The following is an 18,960-nucleotide window of genomic DNA, read 5'->3' on the forward strand; positions in this document are numbered from 1 at the left end:
TCTGCGTTGGGTGAAAAAACATCTATTTAGGAACTTCCATGTGTATACAAGCCAGAACAAGGAATATGTTGATTCCTTCATTGACTGTAAACAAAGGTTTTTATCTTTTGCTGAGAATACTTGTTTATTAACTTCACTTAAATAATTCCAAAAAGAAACATCAGTTTTGCTAAAATCATTTCTAAGAATTTTATAAATAACAGATATGTCTGAAGTATTCTTGAGTGAGCTATTAATTGTTGAGATAAATTCTAAGATTTTTAAAGTGCTCTTATTATATGCCTCTAGTGATGGTATGAGCTTAGCATGTATAAAATCTTTGCAAGTTGAATGTCCAGCCAATTGCAATTTTTCAAACTGTATCTGCCAGTCAAATAGTCTCCAGAACTTATTTTATTAGCTGAGAGAAATTGATTCCAATATTATAGGCCACCCTTCTTAAATTCTAACATTTTCTAAGTATCAAAAGATATCAAGCATTCATTTGTAAAAGAAATAAAAAGAAGAATTATTAATAAATTAATTTATTAGAAAACATACAATTTTTAAACAACAGCAATATTTGGCTTGCAAGAGGAGTAAGAACAAGTATCAACCTTTCACTTTGGATGTATATTTTTAAAATCCATACAAAGATGCTTCTGTGTATTTGAATGCATGGTTCAAGCAACGTCTTATTATTACTAAGAAGCAAGCTTTCATGAATTAATTTCCAATATGATGTATAAGAAGTATTATTCCAAAGCAATGCTATGTTAATAAATGCAGAATTTAAATAAAAATCAGTGTTTGGAAACTGTATACCTCCTTCATCCCAGCTTAAGGTATGCCAGAGAAGAGAAATTCTTGTTTTTTTTTTTTTTTTTTTTTTTTTTGGTTACCAAAGGAAGTTAAGTAATGTGTTATTTATTTTGTTTTTAATTTTGATAGATGGTGGAATTATTAAAGCTTGGCTAATGAATATGATTTTAGCAACAATATCATTTTGATTAGAGTTAGTCTGTCTTCCATTGTGAAGACCAGTCTGTTCCAACTGTCAATTAGACTTGTAATTGAGTTTATAAGTTGCTGATAATTAGATGTGAGTGATCTTTTATAATTAGATTCAATAATGACACCTAGATATTTAATATATGTACCTACCAAGTTTGCATCTCTTTTTGATCTATGTTTTTAGTAACATTTTTATTTACTAGAAATGTCTGAGTCTTGTTGTGATTGAATTTAAGACCAGAGATATTTGGAAAAGAATCTAGATTATGTAATAGGTGATCTACTGAATTTTCAATATCATTAGAAGTTATTAGTAGATCATCATCAAACAGTTGTAACTTGGAAGATAATTTGTCTGATACTTTATATCCTTTAACACTGTCATTTTTCTTGACATAATTTTTAAGAGACTCAATAACCAGGGCAAAGAGTGATGGGGAAAGGGGGCACCCCTGTTTAGTACCTCTTAATATTTCAAATGGGTTAGATAAATAAGATCCAGTCTTTACATAGGATATGGACTTTTCATATATTTTTTTAATTAATCCTACAAAGTTTGAGGAGAAATTGTATTTTTGCAGAACATTAAATAGATACGGCCAACTTAGTGAGTCAAAGGCTTTATCTATGTCATGGCTTAAATAGAGAGTTCAGTTTTTTTATTTGCTAAGTCTGTTAAGGAAAGTAATCTGATTACATTGTCTTGTACCTTTCTATTTTTGATAAAAACAGTTTGGTCTTCATGAATTAATTCTGGAAGAATATTATTTAATCTGTCTGCTAAGATTGACATGAATACCCTGTAATCAATGTTAAGCAAAGATATTAGTCTGTATGATGTACAAATGTTGGCTTCTTTAATTGGTTTTAAGATGGGAGAAGTTATAGAATATTTCCACGAGGCAGGGATGTTTGCTGTAGTTTTAACTTCTTGAAATGCACTCAGTAAGATTTTCAAGATATTATGAGGTAAATGTTTATAAAATTCCAGAATTAAACCATCGAGCCCTGGTGCCTTGTCTTAAGATGTTTTATTTGTTCCTTTAATTCTTTGAAGGAAAAGGTTTATCTGTGTTATTAATGTTGTGCTTAGATAATGTCTTTTGAATATTGTTTGTAAGAAAGATGTCTATACTTTTATCACTTGTAGATACATTATTATTAATAATATTCTCATAATATTGACATTTGTTGGTCTCCCCTACAACATCATGGCAGTCATGGAATACCTATCTTAGTACATGCAAAGGTATGTTTGTCTTTATGCAGATTAGATAGAAGGACCTTTCAGTGCTCCACTGGAGATACACTGGGGATATTCCAGGCATCTGTCTTGGTAATACTCCACCATTTCCTCAGTGCCATGCTTGAGCATGTGGGGGAATTTATGTTATTCCCATGTACCCCAGATGATAGAACAAGCACTGTGCAGGACTTCTATGCTATATCCCACTTCCCTGAGATACTGGGACCATAGACTGTACCAACATCAAAATAAAGGTCTACTTTTTGAAATGTGAAAGAAGTCTGTGAACCACAAAGGGTATCACTCCATTAACTGTCTTACTATCTATAATGTAAAGGGTATCCTCTACAATGTGTGTGTGTGTGTGTGTGTGTGTGTGTGTGTGTGTGTGTGTGTGTGTGTGTGTGTGTGCAGGCCACCCAGGCAATTTCTATAGCTCGCAGTTATGGCACACATTTGAACTCTGTCAGTGGTTTATGAGGGTGACTTCCCACAGTGACATCTTCTCAATGATGCTGAATGTGCCCTGGATCCCTTGCTTCAGACTTCATCACAACCAAACTGAACATGGTTACAACCATACTTTAACACAAACCAGAAATATCAGGGGCCATGTATTTTGATGGTTGAAGCCACAGTTCTACTGCCTGGATACAGCCAGTGGTGTACTGCTGTATGAGCTTGCCACTTGTGCAAAAATACTTATTGTGTATGCAGTGTTACACAATATTATAGTTAGGAAGCAGTTACTGCAGGGTGGCCTCATGCAGGGACCACAGTTTCCAGCACTTCCAGTCAGAGGATGAAACAGCAGCAGGGTATGGCCATGCCAGATAGTCATAGGCACAGTATGCTGAGCATTATCAAACTGGCATCAGCTTGCTCACAGGTTTCCAATATAACTGCACAAAAGCTAATCAGATATAATACAGTAAAACTGATGCATATAAAACACCTAACTGTGCTTATCCATGCCATCAACAACCCAAGTAGCAATGTACTAAAGTCAAGACATGGTTACTATCATTTGCAAAGGTGGAGAAGGGAGCACTTAACTATACAAGTGTTAACCAGATATATAACAGTAAAAATTATGCAGACAAAAACACCAGATTGTATTACCTATTTATAGGATGGCCATGTTGTACATTAGACCTAAGCAACCCATGAAGTAATGTACAAAGGTCAGGGCAAAATTATAATCATTTGCACCAATGAGGAAAGGAGCACATAAGCATTCAAAAGCTAACCAGGCATATAGCATTAAAATTGATGCAGGCAAAAAATAACCAGAGTGTGCTTATCAATACATAGGCTGGGTACTCAGTGTGTAAGGCATAGGCAACTCAAATAGCAATGTACAAAGAGCAGTTAGCATCTGCACATGTGAAGAAGGGAGTATAGGTATGCATGTCGTTCACAGGGAAGTGCATGAGTCAGGAAACAGAAGTGCATAAAAATAAAAAGTACTGGGACCACAGGCAAAAAAAACAGTGACAAACCTCATTTGTGTAAGCAAAAGCAAAATCCCAAAAACTGTGTGGACACACAGCAGAGAAATCCAGACACCTCAAAGTGTAATATAAAAAATCCAGTTTTTAATTCAATGAACAGGATGTACGCCATTTCACAATGATAAGATTGCTTTATCAGACAATCTAAATTATGAGAAACAAGCCTTATATACCCTTAGAAATCATTTAAGCAATGAATGCAACAGTTACAACCCTCATTCATTAAAGCTACAATACAATATAGTATGCAGTTCCTAAAAACTAATAATAAACATAATAAACAGATAAAATATTTAACATTTAACAAACAGATTATATATACACATATAATATAAATGCTATATATATATATATATATATATATATATATATATATATATATATATATATATATATATATATATATATACATAAAATAGAGATATCAAAATATATCTAAAAATATATATATATATATATATATATATATATATATATATATATATATATATATATATATATATATATATTCATTTTTTTAAGTTTAAATGATTTTAATAGGGGTTTGAGAGATACAGAATCATTAAGGCCTGAGTCCAAGTGGGCAGCCAGCCTTAAAATCCACTTGAGTCTCATTAACCATGACACACAACCTAACACCATCCTTCAAAACATGAAGGACTTGGAACAGAAATTTATGTTCTGGTCCTGTACATCTTGTGTGCTTGACAAGTGCACTATATTCAAACCCCCTTTGGGTGCAGTAGACATGCTCCCTAATATGCTGTGTAAGTCGGCAATTAGTTTTGCCAACATAGAATTTACAACATTCCACACAGTGAGCAATGTATACTATATGCTTAGTATTACAGTCAGAACAAGTTCTTATATACCATAATTATCCAGTGTCAGGATGTTTGAAAGAGGTAGAGTCATCAATGTATTGACAATATGAACACTTATGACATTTCTTTGTTCCAATAGCTGTGGTATTTGTCTCTATTTGAAATGTGGGGTAACATAACCTCTGCTTAAGTGTGCATTTATTCTTATACACAAACCTGGGTTGAGCACCCACCACATTGCTGACACTCTCATCCACTTGCAAGATATGCCAATTCTACACATGATCTCCCTAATATTCCCAGTATCTCTGGTGAAGGAAATGACTACAGGTAGACTACCGTCATACCTGTTTCATGTCTAAAATAAGGTGACCTAGAAAAATAGGGTTTAGCCCTATTGGAGCTATCATTAGCCACTTCCAAATAAGCTGATTCAACTTCTTCCTGACTATAACCCCTACCCCTGCCATTCATGCCCCAGCATTTCCATACTGTTATCAAAATCAGTCACTTCACAGGATAGCTGTGAAATTCCCAATGTTTGTCTCTTCACCACAATAGAAAAAACATGCTTGCGGTGCATACTGCCCCTACACAAAAATGAGGGTCAATAGTACTCCTTCCTAAACAGTTTAGTGGAAAAACATCCTTTCTCATCATAGAGTACTTCAACATCTAAAAACTCAACACTACTACAAGAATGTTTACAAGTGAACCACAAAAATTCACAACTGCTATTAAGTCTAGTTAACATCTGTAGTCATTCATGTTCATCTCTATCCCATAAAAAGAAAACATCATCGACAAAACATAGATAAAAACTCACTGCATTGATGTCAACTTGTGAAATGTTCCAATATTCCCACTCCATCATCACCATATTCGCATAACTATTGGCATGGTTGGTATAGCTCACAGTGCAGCAGGATTGATGAGTTGCTGTCTGCAGGGCCGGGGAGGCCTACAACACTCTATAAACTACAGGAACTAGGAATTATATTCAAACAATGTCCAAATTGCCTTGTTCAAGCAAAGTTGTCTGTTACCACATACAGGAAGTGGAAAAAAAGGTAAAGATATGAAAGAACAAGGAAGGGGGGATGTCATGCTGGATTCTCTGCCAAGTTAAAAGCCAATCCATACAGGCATTTACTTCCATCTTTGTTTGCTACTGGCCATTGTTCATTCCTTGGATAGCAAAATGAACTACATAAGACTGGAGTTAACCACTCATAGCAAGGTGAGAAACAGCTGTGTACATATGTTTACTGAGACATGGTTAAAGAGTAATATAAATAAGTGCAGTCCATGTAGAAGGGCTTACATTATTTAGAGCAGACAGAAACTAGTTACTCTGCAGAAATTCAAGGGGAGGGGGTGTCTGTATCTATGTCAACAATAACTGGTACACCAACTATGAGTTGGTTGCTAAACACTGTTCTGAAAATACTGAGTTTATGTCATTGAAATGCAGACCTTTCTATCTGCCAAGGGAGTTCAATGGTGTGAGCATCACAGTGGTCTATATTCCCCCCAGTGTCAATATCAATGAGGCACTGAATACACATTTATATCTCCCTGTTACAGAATAATGTTGATTCCTCAGGTTAATCCTGTCCCCTTCCAGGATATATTTACATGTACTGCAAATTACCAATGCTCTTTATAGGCACCTTATGAATGAAACACATGACTTTAAGTTTAGTGTATGAGAGAAGGTGGAGAAGTATCCATGGGATGGTCTGTGGTCAACATGTTTTGAGCAATGGGAGCTTATTTGGCAGATCAAGCTGGAAGCCTATAGGCACCCGGGTTTGAATTATATGATTAGTATAGCTCCAGTTTTAAAACTTAAATCTTTGAAATATTACTAACAGAATGACTGCAATATTTTTTACTTATTTATTTATTTACTTATAATTTCTTTATTTTTTTAGGACAAGGGCAACAAATTCTATTTGTATTTGTATATATTCCCTTTGTTCCGGTGTGTATATGCCTTTAAATTTCTGAATTTAGCTTTCTGACTGGTGTAATGGATTGTGGGTGTGTTTTTGACTTCATGGAGGGAGATTTAAACAGTTCTGGATTTTTAAATGTATCTGAAGAAATTTTTGGTGTACAAAAACAAAAGCGCTTATACTTTTAAGGATTAAAGCTGGTTTTACAAGAAAACCTTTTGGCTGGAAGTCTCATTCTCCATGGTGCTGTGGATTGTGGGTTTTTTTGCCAATCAATGAGCTACAAAACCAGAATCTGGAGTTTGCTCACATAATAGGAGGTGATTTTAATCAAGCAAATCAGAAAACAGTTTTACCTCATTACTTCCAAGACTTGTGGTCTTTGCAATGAGGGGAAATAACATTCTGGATAAGGTATACACCAGTGTCAAGCTAGCATATAAGGCAGTACCTCATCCATATCTGGTAATTGGGATCATCTCTTGATTATGCTACTGTCAGCATATAGGCCATTGTTAATCAGAGGAAAGCCATCAGGAAACAAATAACGGTAAGGCCAGAGGGAGCAGTCTCAGCACTCCAGAACTGCTTTGAAAGCATGGACTGAAATATATTCAAGGTGGTGGCTACTATGGACCAAAAAATTAACCTGGATGAGTACACTGAGTCAGTGACGGCCTATATATCAAAGTGTGTGGATGATGTGACAGTCAACAAGAGCATCATCACAAGAGCGAATCAGAAATCCTGGCTAGCAAGTGGAGTGTACAAGATCTTCAAGGCACGTAATGCCTTTAAATCTAAAGACAAAGATGCCCTTAGGGAAGCCAGAGTAAAACTAAGTAGAGGAATAAGAGTGGCTAAGCAGGCCTATGGACAGAAAATTCAGGGTCACTTCTCGGACCTGAGAAACTCCTGGCTTCTATGGCAAGGTATAAAATCTATCAGACTACAGGTCTCCACCTTCTCAATGTGATGATAACACAGAGTTTCTCAATAAACTCAACACCTACTTCAGCAGGTTTGAGAAGAGAAACAATACAATGGCAATGAAACTGCCCACCCACCAAGAAGATGAAGTGCTCTGCCTTCACCCGGTGGATGTTCAAAGGGTGCTACAATGGTAATCCCAGGAAAGGGGGCTGGTCCTGACAATATTCTGGGGCAGGTGCTTAGAGAATGTGCTGACCAATTAACTACTGTTCTCACTGACATATTCAATATCTCTCTGCATCAAGCCACAGTACCCAAGTGCTTCAAGAATACAACCATTATACCACTGCCCAAGAAGTCTCCACCCTCAAGCCTGAATGATTACCCCCCAGTAGCTCTCACATCCACTGTAATAACATTTTTGGGAGATTGATCAAAGACTAGTTAACATAAAAACTTCCTGCAGCACTGGACCCACTCCAATTCGCTTATAGATCCAATAGCTCTGCAGATGCCATCTCACTGGCACTTCGCTTATCCTTTGCACACTTGAGAACAAAAACTGGTATGTCAGCATGTTATTTATTGATTTGAACTCGACCTTCAACACAGTCATCCCCCAACATCTGACTGAGAAACTGGTCCATCTGGGTGTTAGTACTCCTTTATGCAACTGGATTCTGGGCTTTCCTACTGACAGAGCACAAAAGGTATGTGTAGACAACAACACCTGTTTGAGCATCACACTGAATACTGGAGTACCTCAAGGATGTGTCGTGAGTTCCCTGCTGTTCACCATGCTGACACATGACTACATCACTAGGTACAACACAAACCACATTATTAAGTTTGCAGATAATACTACAGTGGTGGGTCTCATCAGCAATAGAGACAAAAAATCCTACAGAGAGGAGATGAATCAAATGATTGTCTGGTGTGACAACAATAACCTGGGTCTCAATGTGAATAAAACAAAGGAGATAACAGTAGACTTCAGGAAGAGATGCAAGGTTCATTCTCCACTCACAGTCAAAGGAGAAACAGTGGAAAGGGTGAAGAGTACCAAGAGCACCAAGCTCCTGGGGCTGCATATCGCTGAAGGCTTGTCTTGGTCAATAAACACCAATCATATTGTCAAGAAGGTGCAACAAAGTCTACCCTTTCTAAGAAGGTTGAGGAGAGCAAAACTACCACCTTCAGTTCTCGCAGCCTTCTACAGGGGTACCATCGAAAGCATCCTGACTAGTAATCTCTTGGTGTGGTATGGAAACTGCACAATTTCAGATCACAAATCTCTCCAGAGGGTGGTGAAAGTGGCAGAGAGAATTATCAGGTCCACGCTCTCATCTATCCAGGACTTGCATTCTGCTGGGTGCCTCATCAGAGGCATGGAAATAGTCAAAGACTGCACTCACCCTGCCCATGGTCTGTTTTTGTGTTTCCTTCAGGCAGGAAATACTTTAGTTTACATTGCGAAACCACCATGTTTAGTAGAAGCTTTTTTCCACATGCCATCAGAATTCTGAAATCCAGTAATAATATACACCATGCTGGTCATCAAGGTTTGGAGTTACATCACTGAAGTAATTCACAGACATATGCAATAACTTTATGAAAGTACAATCTCATACCTTATGTCAACATTAATGATGCCAAGTTAACATTCTGTGCAATATGCCAAGTTAGCTTTCCGTGCAATTTAAACTCTGTCTGATTTTGATCTGTGCAATATTTTGGTTACAGACAAAGACGTAAGTGGAATAGTCTTGGTGCGTGTCATTTTAGTTGGTACTGCACTGCATAAATGTGTTACTGTTGTTATTGTTGGATTAGCATTAGTGTATGTGTTATTAGTGTATTAATATTATCAGTATTATCAGCGGAGGTTCTCTACATCCCTGGTAGGATGTTAATTGCACATTAAGTGCTTAGAGAATGGGCTTTCTGTAAAATTGTGTTTCACTTGCTTATTTATTTTTTAAGTACTGTATTATTTTTTTATATATTTTTAATGTAAAATAGTTCCTCCGGCTAATGTTTTAAACTTGCTGTAGTATATTTTAATGGTGTTGGAGGAAGTGTTTCACATCAAACATAATTAAAAATAATATAGTAGTACTTAAAAAAATAATAAGCAAGTAAAACAGAATTTTACATAGTCCATTCTCTCTTCCATACACGCATACACAGTCTCTCCTGATTTGACACACACATTCACTCACACAAGATTGGTCTCACCCTCTTTCTCAGTCTCTCACACAGGCTCCTCTGCTTTCATACATGCATTCAGTCACACAAGATCACTCTCACTCTTCCCTCTCTTTCACACACATACACACAGGCTCCTCTGCTTTCATACACACATTCACTCAGACAGGATCACTTTCACACTCTTGATCTCTCTTACACACGCAGTCTCCTCTGTTTTTAAACATGCATTCTGTCACACAACATCACTTTTGCTTCACTCTCTTGATCTCTCTCACACACACACACACACACACACACACACACACACACACACACACACACACACACACACACACACACACAGTCTCTCTATCTTTTATTTTTGTTTTACATTTTATGCTCAATAAACAGCAGAACTGCTGTTTAGCGAGTGTAAAATAATGGGGACGGCTAGTTTTTTTGTAGTCTGAGCTTCATGGCAGTTTAATATACTGCCTTGAAGTGTAGGACACATTTATCAGTGGGCATTACTTTTACATTAATACCATGTTGGAGATCATTCGTTCTCCAATCAGGGTGTTGATGTACAGTTTGTCCATTCTCTAATCCCCCCATTACTCAGTTCTTATTAGGTCAGTCATTGATTATAATGCCCCCTTTGGCATATTATCTGTCCAGACATATGCAAAGACTGGAACACCCACAGACATATCTTACTAAAAGGATACAAGGCCTACACAACATGTCCTACATGGACTGACTCAAAGCCCTGTCATTATACTTGGTATGCCAGAAACTGCTAAGAGGCAACCTGGGTCTGGCTTACAATAGTGTTCATCCAGAAGTAGTGAGAATTTAAGAGGAAAATAACACTATAACAATATTGTCAAGTGAAAGTTCTACAACCTATAGAACAGCATAATTTAAAATCATAGAAATCAGTGAGTGAATAAAAACTAATAAACAAAAGGAAGAGTAGTGCAAAGTTACCATACAAAGTCCTAATATTTGTTACGAGTGTTACATAGCAAATTATAAATATATTCCAATGTATACATGATATGCAAACTTTTCTATTTAATGTTTCTTTGAAAGGACACAGGTAAGAAAGTACCCCAAATGACAGATTTTAAAATAAATCTTAACATATCCTGTTAATAAAAATAAAAGTAAAATAGAAATGCAAAACTGACTCTTCAAATAGTCAGATATTTTATTATTCCAAAGATGAATGCATTTGAACTGCCAGCTAGATAAAGTAACAGTATACACAAATTGTACAATAAAGAGTAAAGCAGTACCATAGAAATTATATCTGCATCACTTTTTGTAAATTATTTTTATTGTAACTGATGTACATCATCTCTGTCACTATTTACCTAAAATTTTAAATGCTGACCATCAGATGTCAGTATCTCTATAAATTGAAGACATCTTAAAAGTTTTTGTGCTCTGTTTTGTATAAAATGATAGTTTGAAGAAAACTGTTGGTGTTTACTCTACTGCTGCTGCGACCGTATTTTTGGTTTTACTAGTTTGTTTTTGCCGGTGAGTTTCTAAGTTTGAAAAAATGCCAACTTTATGCAGTTGAAGTTAAAGAACAGTTTTCTGGCATTGTTGTTTATGTTCTGCAGACGTGCAGCTGTGGTAAGAAATGGTATACTATTTAGTTTGCACTTTGTACAGTTTTTTAATGTAGGTTGCCTTTGTCCTTTTTGTAACTCCTGTACAACCATGAAGTTAATATGATTAATTAAGTGAGCTGGGAGAACAAAGCCCTAAAAGGTGCTAGAGGCTTTCATTATACATAGAAATGTTGTTCTTATTAATGACTCTTTGGTTTTCAGTCATTCTTTTTCTAAAAACGACAAGAAAAACATTCCAATTTTTTGTCCTTGTCTCCTTCAAGAAACACATCACACCGAATGACATTTGATGACCTTTATTGAAATTTCCATAAACATAATTGTTAACCAATATTTATCAATTTCATCCGAAACCTGATACTGGTGAAAATAACATCCATGTAACATTATCATAGGACAGGGCAGTGTAACCCCACTCATTCTGATCAGTAAGCAGCGTCCATAGCTCCACTCACTTACTTATGAAGCAGCATACCACTCACTGCATTAGCATTTATTGAATTATACCTCCAATTGACCATCCAACACAAGAGGGGGGACAGAAGAGGTCAAGCATGCCCCTCTTCTCTGCCCACCAGCCTGATCAGGTTGATCCCCCTCCCTTCTACAAACTTCCAGCAACCTAACCACCATTAAGGCATCCTGCGAAATGCCATTCGGTGTACCCCATCTCCACTAACCAAGCTGAAACAGAGTCATCACCTCCTAAAACCCTATCACATAACTAACAAAATAGCCAGTTACCTAAACAGCTGAAACAAAACACGGACCTTTCTACTATGCTGAGATAACAACCACAACCTCATAACCTAGCATAACCACTGTACATGAGCTAAATACTCCTTACTTTATGACCAATGGCAGCCCTACAATGATTCCCAGGGCATTACAAAAAACATGCAGAGTCAATTACATACCATCATTCCCCATTGTGACCCCATTTACCACCCAATGCAGTAATAACCAAATGAGCTGTCTTTAAAGCCAGTGCAGTAGCCATCCTAATGACTCCCCAGTCATTACCATCCAACTGACAACAAACATACTCATTACTCTTCCTTCCGTCTAACCAGCCACCAGCCCAACTCCCCCCAATTAGTCTTCACATGCCTTCTTTGACAACCAATAAAACTTTCCACAACTTCCCATCCATCTGCCAAATGCCTAACCAAGTTGATTCCCCAGTAATCACCTGCCATATGCACCCCAAAACACTAAACCCATTACTCCACATATTCCCCACAACACCTACATACCTAGTGTGCAACATCAAACCCTACATACTGTTACGTTGTACATACCAAACCACCTCCTATCAGCTTAGAGTGCACGTCACAACTTAATGGGTGACTGTAAATTAAGCCTTGAGTGTCCACCCATGTCTGTCCTGAAATAAATCATTAGGTGCTGCACGTGAAAACAAATTGAATTTGATATCCCCAGATCACCACATATCTGGATGAAACCTCAAACACTCAGCATACCCAGTTGTCCCTCTATTCCATCATCCACAAAACAACCCCCCAAATTATGCCCCCCAAACACAACACCTCCTATAAAATGTGTAAACAAAATGCAAATCCCATGAACAGTCCTATCCCCCTACCCCAAGAGTCATTCCAGTTAATTGCCCAAAGGCAACCCAGTGGCAAACTACACCAACTCATTAATCCCGTCTGGTACCAATGCAAATTCTATGAACAATCCAATACACCTACCAAGAGCTCAATCTCCTTAACCCACCACTTACCCTTAACTTCCCCTTTAAAGCTTCCCTATTAATGCATCACCTCTGCATCCAACAGGAAATGCCAACTTGGCCCCAAACACTCACTTACCTGCAATGCTCCTACAAACTCTACTTATCCTCAAGTCGCACTTGAAACATGCAACCTGAATAACCTACCCCTTCCTATACCACTGTAGCTTCACAAACACTACCTTCCATGTAGAAAAAAATAGTCCTACTTTTGACCCCAGCACTCCTTGATTCATTAAATAAAGTCCTTAAGAAACACCCCCACATGTATTACCCATATAACAGAAGCAGGCTGCTGCAGTATCAGTGACCAAATATCCCTTCCCCATGCAATGCAAACTCACCAAAATGAGTAAGTAAAATTGCATCAGTACCTGTGACCCCATTCCCTGCAGTTTCAGCACTTGAAAACCTCTTTGTAGCAACCTTCATCACCTAAGAAGACCGCATCCTTCAGGCTACCAGCTGATATGACCTCTGCACTGATCATGAGTGACTGTCTTACATAGCACTCTGACCTCTGAAACACCCCAACATAACACCCCGTCTGCCCTTAACTCACCTCATCCTCACTTGCCTCCATACTAGTCCCCATTACAACAAGCATAACATGGATTAAGGAGCACTTACAGGTAAATCCCCTATGCCCTCCTTATGCACCACTCCGGCCAAGCAGCAGCCATCACCTTCAGGTTACCGACTAATGCGATTCTGCACACATCCTTTTACGACCTCACTGCCCATCACTCCAGCTACTGGCACAATGTCTACTGTGCACCCATCTTACATTAATCTGAAAAAGAAAAGAAACTGTAAAATTCACTGCCACAAACCAAATTATCTTAACATTGAGTGCTATTAAGAGGACCCCCGCCCCGCCATATTCAACCAATCACTCTTTCAGAAGTAACTATGACTTAGGGTATTTAGTATTAGACTTATTTTGAAGTTTAATCATTTATAACTTGTCTGCTTCCATGTCTAAGCTGTTGCTCTAATGTACTGGGTAATCGGGTTTCAACTAACTTTGCCTGTTAAGAATACCTTATGTGGCTGTATTATCCATGATAGCCTGTTAGACTGCTTTAGGGAGTATCTGTTAATTACAGGTATGCCTTGCTTGCCTTGCTATTGCCATTTGCCATACTGTAGGCTTTGTGCAATGCGTGGAACCATACCTGTCAACTATTCCCGATTTTCCTGAACGTCCCTGATTTTGACTCACATTGTACCTTTGTTCCTCTTAATCCCTCTTAAAACTGATGACTTTGGAGAAAAGGTAGTGAATCATGCTTCAATACCTCTTAAAATTGGTGATTTTGGAGCATCTAGGACTGTACACTTAAGAAAATGCTCTATTTCTTTAATTTCCCAACTGGAGCACCTTGCCTTCAAAACGATATGATTTTTTGGCAGAGTACTCCAACCGCTAACTGACCATTCAGCAAAGCAGATCTTAACTGTGTCGATTAACTGAGAAAACACCAGCAACAGTACTCTTGTTTGCCATTGAGCAGACCAAAACTCCACTCCAAATTATTAGTAAGAGCCTGTAGAAATTCAAATTTCCACTCATATACCATATGGGGAGCATGGCCTGTCAGTGACACCGGTACCGTGACTTGCCACACAAGCTCTACTGTCCTAGTAGATCCTCTTATGAAAGTGTGCAGTCTTTTTATTATTATTTTTTTTTCTTTTTCTTCTTCACCGTTTGCTCTGGTCCCCCTGCCAAGCCAATGGCTTTTACTGACTCCCACCCCCCTTTACATGAATGCTCCTGCGCCTGACCCACTGTGGGCAGGATCTCTGCAACCCATGAAAAGACACAGGGCTAGCTGTTAAGCCAGCAATTAGTCCAAAAGCAAAATGAACAGCGGCGACAGAAAGACATTCCAAACCAGCAACCAAAACCATTCTCCTGGAACACCACGCTTCCCATTGTACTTTTAACAGACCCCAGAGCCAACACTAGAAACCACAATCTTTGCCAAACAAAGTGAACTTCAGGCACCACTATAAATCCACTGCATCCCAGTGCACTCTCAACACAGGGCGGACACCCCACCAATGAACCCTCTGCATCACCATGCACCAAGAGACCCCAACCATCATAGAGATGAGACCTGACCCTCAACCATGAACAAGAACAAAAACCAAAGCACTGACTAAATCCAAACCAGACAACAGGGGTGAAAACAGATTGGCATGAAAACCACAAATGATGAACGTAACGCTATCTTCGCCCCAATCTATACAGCCCTCTAGGATGTATACATCACGCCAAACAAAACAAAGAGATACAGCAATATAAAATAAAATACAATGTTACCGTCCAAAAACAAATGGAATTCATATACAGCCCACGTGTTCTTAAATGCACATTAAACCGCTGAAGATAATGATGACGAGAGACAACACAACCAGTAAGAAGCCCAGCCAACAACAAAATACACCTGTGAGGTAAACGAGAGAAATAGTTGCAGGACCAGCTTTACCTAGTTATTTCAGTAATATAACAGGTGTGAAAAAGAAATGTACATTGCAGGATATGAACCATCGCTCTCAACCTTCTGTTCTAAGACGGGAAATACTACCTCTCCTAATCACACCTCTCAACCTCTTAGCTCAAAGAATCTGGACAAAGCCTTACTTAATAGTGGGACAAAGGCCCAAAATCAGGATAGATGCTCTTACAAACTTTGCATGTAGCTAGAATAACATGGTCTGTGTTAAAATGCATTTTTTTAGTTAATATGAAGCCTGAAAATCAAGTGTATGTCCTTATTCAGTAATTTTTTTCTTAGATCATTCATGAGATTAGCCAAAAACCACAAATGTTCTGAAACAGACTGACTTTTGAGATGAAATCTGAACATTCTGTGAAACTCTGTACAGTTGAGAGCTACGACCCAATGCCTAGCACAGCCAGCCTACAAACAGTACGTTAGAGAGGAGTGTCACTGAAGCTTGAAATCATTAAAACACAGAGAAAAAAAAATTCTTGCTTTAATAAGCAAGTGATCCACCACAAAAACACCACAGCCTTCAAACCAGAAAAACTGTACTGTAAGCTGCTGCACTCGAAAAACTTAACAGTCGACTGTGCCTGCTTCCACAAGTAGGTTCAGCTAAAAACAGTGTCATTGGGAGGCATGCCCTGACCCTATGACCACTCCGGATCAACCACTCCATACCACCAATTAAAAGTTGTAATTGTCTATACTTAGCCTCACTACTCTTACCATAAGGGATTAGCAATTTCTTAAAATTCACATGCAGTATGTTTGCAACATGAGTGCCCAGTTCAAACCATTCATGATACACCTTAAAATGTAAAATGCTGTCCTACTGAACCGTTACACTAGCAAGACCTACCTTCCATGTCGTGTTTGATTAAGAACTTGGGTGTAAGCTATTGCAGAATAACTTAACTGTGTTAGAATGACAGGCTTTGTGTTACTACAAGTTTAACTGACCTGCACTGCATGCCCAGGAAACCTCCTTACTTCATAGCCTCGTCACGTAAACCAGGCACACATTCCCTGAGCATTGTGTTTCTTTTGGCAGATCACCGAAATTACCACAATAAGCAGTTCTCGCTTCAACTGCGTATAAGCCACAAAGAACCCTTCCTAGCAACTGCTTCTCAGCTACTCTACATCCCACTATTGGCAGTTTTTTCCAAATAGTGGTAGAAAAAGAGCTACTTCTGTTACCTGCATAATTTTAAAGGACTTATCGATTGCTGTGTGAAAAAATTCAGCCCCTTTGTAATGCACATGACAAGTGGTAAGTGAAAGAAAGTCTGCCAACCCACCTAATCTCTACTGTTGTACTTAAGAGTAATCAAAGTGTTCACTGAACTACTGATTCACCCATTAAACTCCGATCACACCAGAACAGTTAATGGCCTGGGTTGCCACTGTGCATGCGCAGCAACAAGAATTACCAGCAGCTATTCCTAAGCCTGAGAAACAGTTCCCTCTGTACCACAGTATAGGCTAGGGCTGTAGCCCTGCCATTATGAGCAAATGAATAGCTACATGGTGAGCCCCTACCCCCATCAATAAATGGGGTCTGCATGGAACAATTTTTCACCCAGTTGCTCTTGCATCAACCCAACACCCCCAATGAAATAAACCTTATCTGAAGCCAACTGTGACAGCCACTTAATGAGGATCCATAAATACCGAACCCCAGCCCCAGATGATAACCAACAACTTTACCTCACGCATCTAGCTCCAGCAATACGCAAAGATCTTGTATTTTGAGGTCATTAACTGTAGCCCTCCCAGCAACAGCAACCCAATGATGATTTACCACCCTCACATTAAAGCCACCCCAATCCTAACAGTATTACACATTAAGACCCATAAAAAAATGTTTACTTCCTACCATTATTCCTTCCAAGGCCTACCTGCTACACAATACCTACCAGTCGTCTGGGACATGACCTTACCTTAGCATGTTCATGCCAAAAATGTGACTCCTACTCCACTTACACTTGCCTAAATCTTTTAAGTCCCTCCCTACCCATACCTCATTTCCTCCCAAACATCCTACATTCCTATCCTCTCCCTGTCCTCCCAATTCCTGCTACTTTATTTATCTAATCCCACTTGAAGATGTCTCTTGACAAATTGGTCTGTTTCAAACTTCATTTCTACCCCTTGTATTTTGTGCATAAATAACCATAGGGTTGGGAGATTTTCTTATTTTTCCTAGCCGTGAACATACCTTTCAACTCCTTAGTGCAAAAAATATGGACAAAGCCTTAACTAATAGGTGGAGAAAGGCCCAAAAATAGGGAAATATTGTAAATATTACTCTTAGAAACTTAGTTGTTAGAATAACAGGATGTGTGTTAGCATCCACTTTCTGAAGAAAATGAAGTCTTAATCTCAAATGTTTAACATTAGTTAGTGAATTTGATCTTCAGGGATTTGCCTGAAAACCACAAATTTAATGAAGAACAGTGAAAATCTGAACAGTTGAGAGGTATGTCCATGAGGGACATGAGTATAAACCAGGGGTGAATTTACTATTTCATATTTAGTAATCAACATCACATTTGAACTGAGTAAAAGAAGCATTTAGCTTTTTGTTATTTAGAAGGCAGTTCCACAAAAGTGCTAGTTTCTGTGTTACAACCCTATCCCTCCTGAACATCCTATTAATTTTGCAAGAGATAGCAATTTCTTTTTTGGGTGTTGACACTACTATTGTACTTCTGAATGTGTAATAGTTCTGACAGGAAAGGATCAGATGAGAATCTGTATGTGAGTCAGAGGTTACCTCTTAGTAGCCTGTATGGCAATAGGGCTTTGAGATGGTCTGCCTAGATTTTATGATTTATTCACTTGATTTTTAATGAGAAAACATCACAGCAATTCCAGTTGTGACAAGTGTTTGAACAGTTACAGATTGAAAGGGGCATTATATTCAAGATTGAAAGGGGCATTATATTCAATGAATGACCTAATGAGATCTAAGTACAGTGGAATGATTACATCCCTGGACCTGGACCTGGATTTTATATCTGTATGGACAAGCTGTGTTATGAAGAACTTCCTTGCCATAGTGAATGCATGGGTATCAAAGTACAGTTTGTTGTTAACATAGTTTGACAGATTCCTAATTACCTCATCACTTTTCAGAGGGTATTGTCTCTTTAATTGAATAAGAGCATTTTAGCAGTAGTTAGTTAAATTTTTGTGTGCAGTTTTTTTTCTTTTATTACACAGTATGTTTATATCTAGGTTCCACCATAGGGGTTCACATTGTATTTACTTTGCTGGGGTACAGATACAGCTAGTTCCATATACATAGAATGTTGAGTTAAAGAATTTTGCATATGTAGTGGAGTTATCAGGTTTGAGGAGGACTTTGAA

At 38.1% G+C, this 18,960-nt stretch overlaps 1 protein-coding gene across 1 annotated transcript in view; it reads left to right on the plus strand.

Moving 5' to 3' along the window:
* The first annotated feature begins 7,169 nt into the window (after window positions 1–7,169).
* LOC122801231 (mucin-5AC-like) overlaps window positions 7,170–18,960 on the plus strand; it is a 206,258-nt gene continuing 194,467 nt past the window's right edge. The window contains exon 1 of the mRNA XM_044070783.1: window positions 7,170–7,470. Coding sequence (XP_043926718.1) covers window positions 7,170–7,470 — 301 coding nt within the window. The remainder of the gene's footprint in view (window positions 7,471–18,960) is intronic.

The sequence above is a fragment of the Protopterus annectens genome, chromosome 4.part1 (assembly GCF_019279795.1).
Source record: "Protopterus annectens isolate FY-2018-M chromosome 4.part1, PAN1.0, whole genome shotgun sequence".
In the NCBI taxonomy this organism is placed as follows: domain Eukaryota; kingdom Metazoa; phylum Chordata; order Ceratodontiformes; family Protopteridae; genus Protopterus; species Protopterus annectens.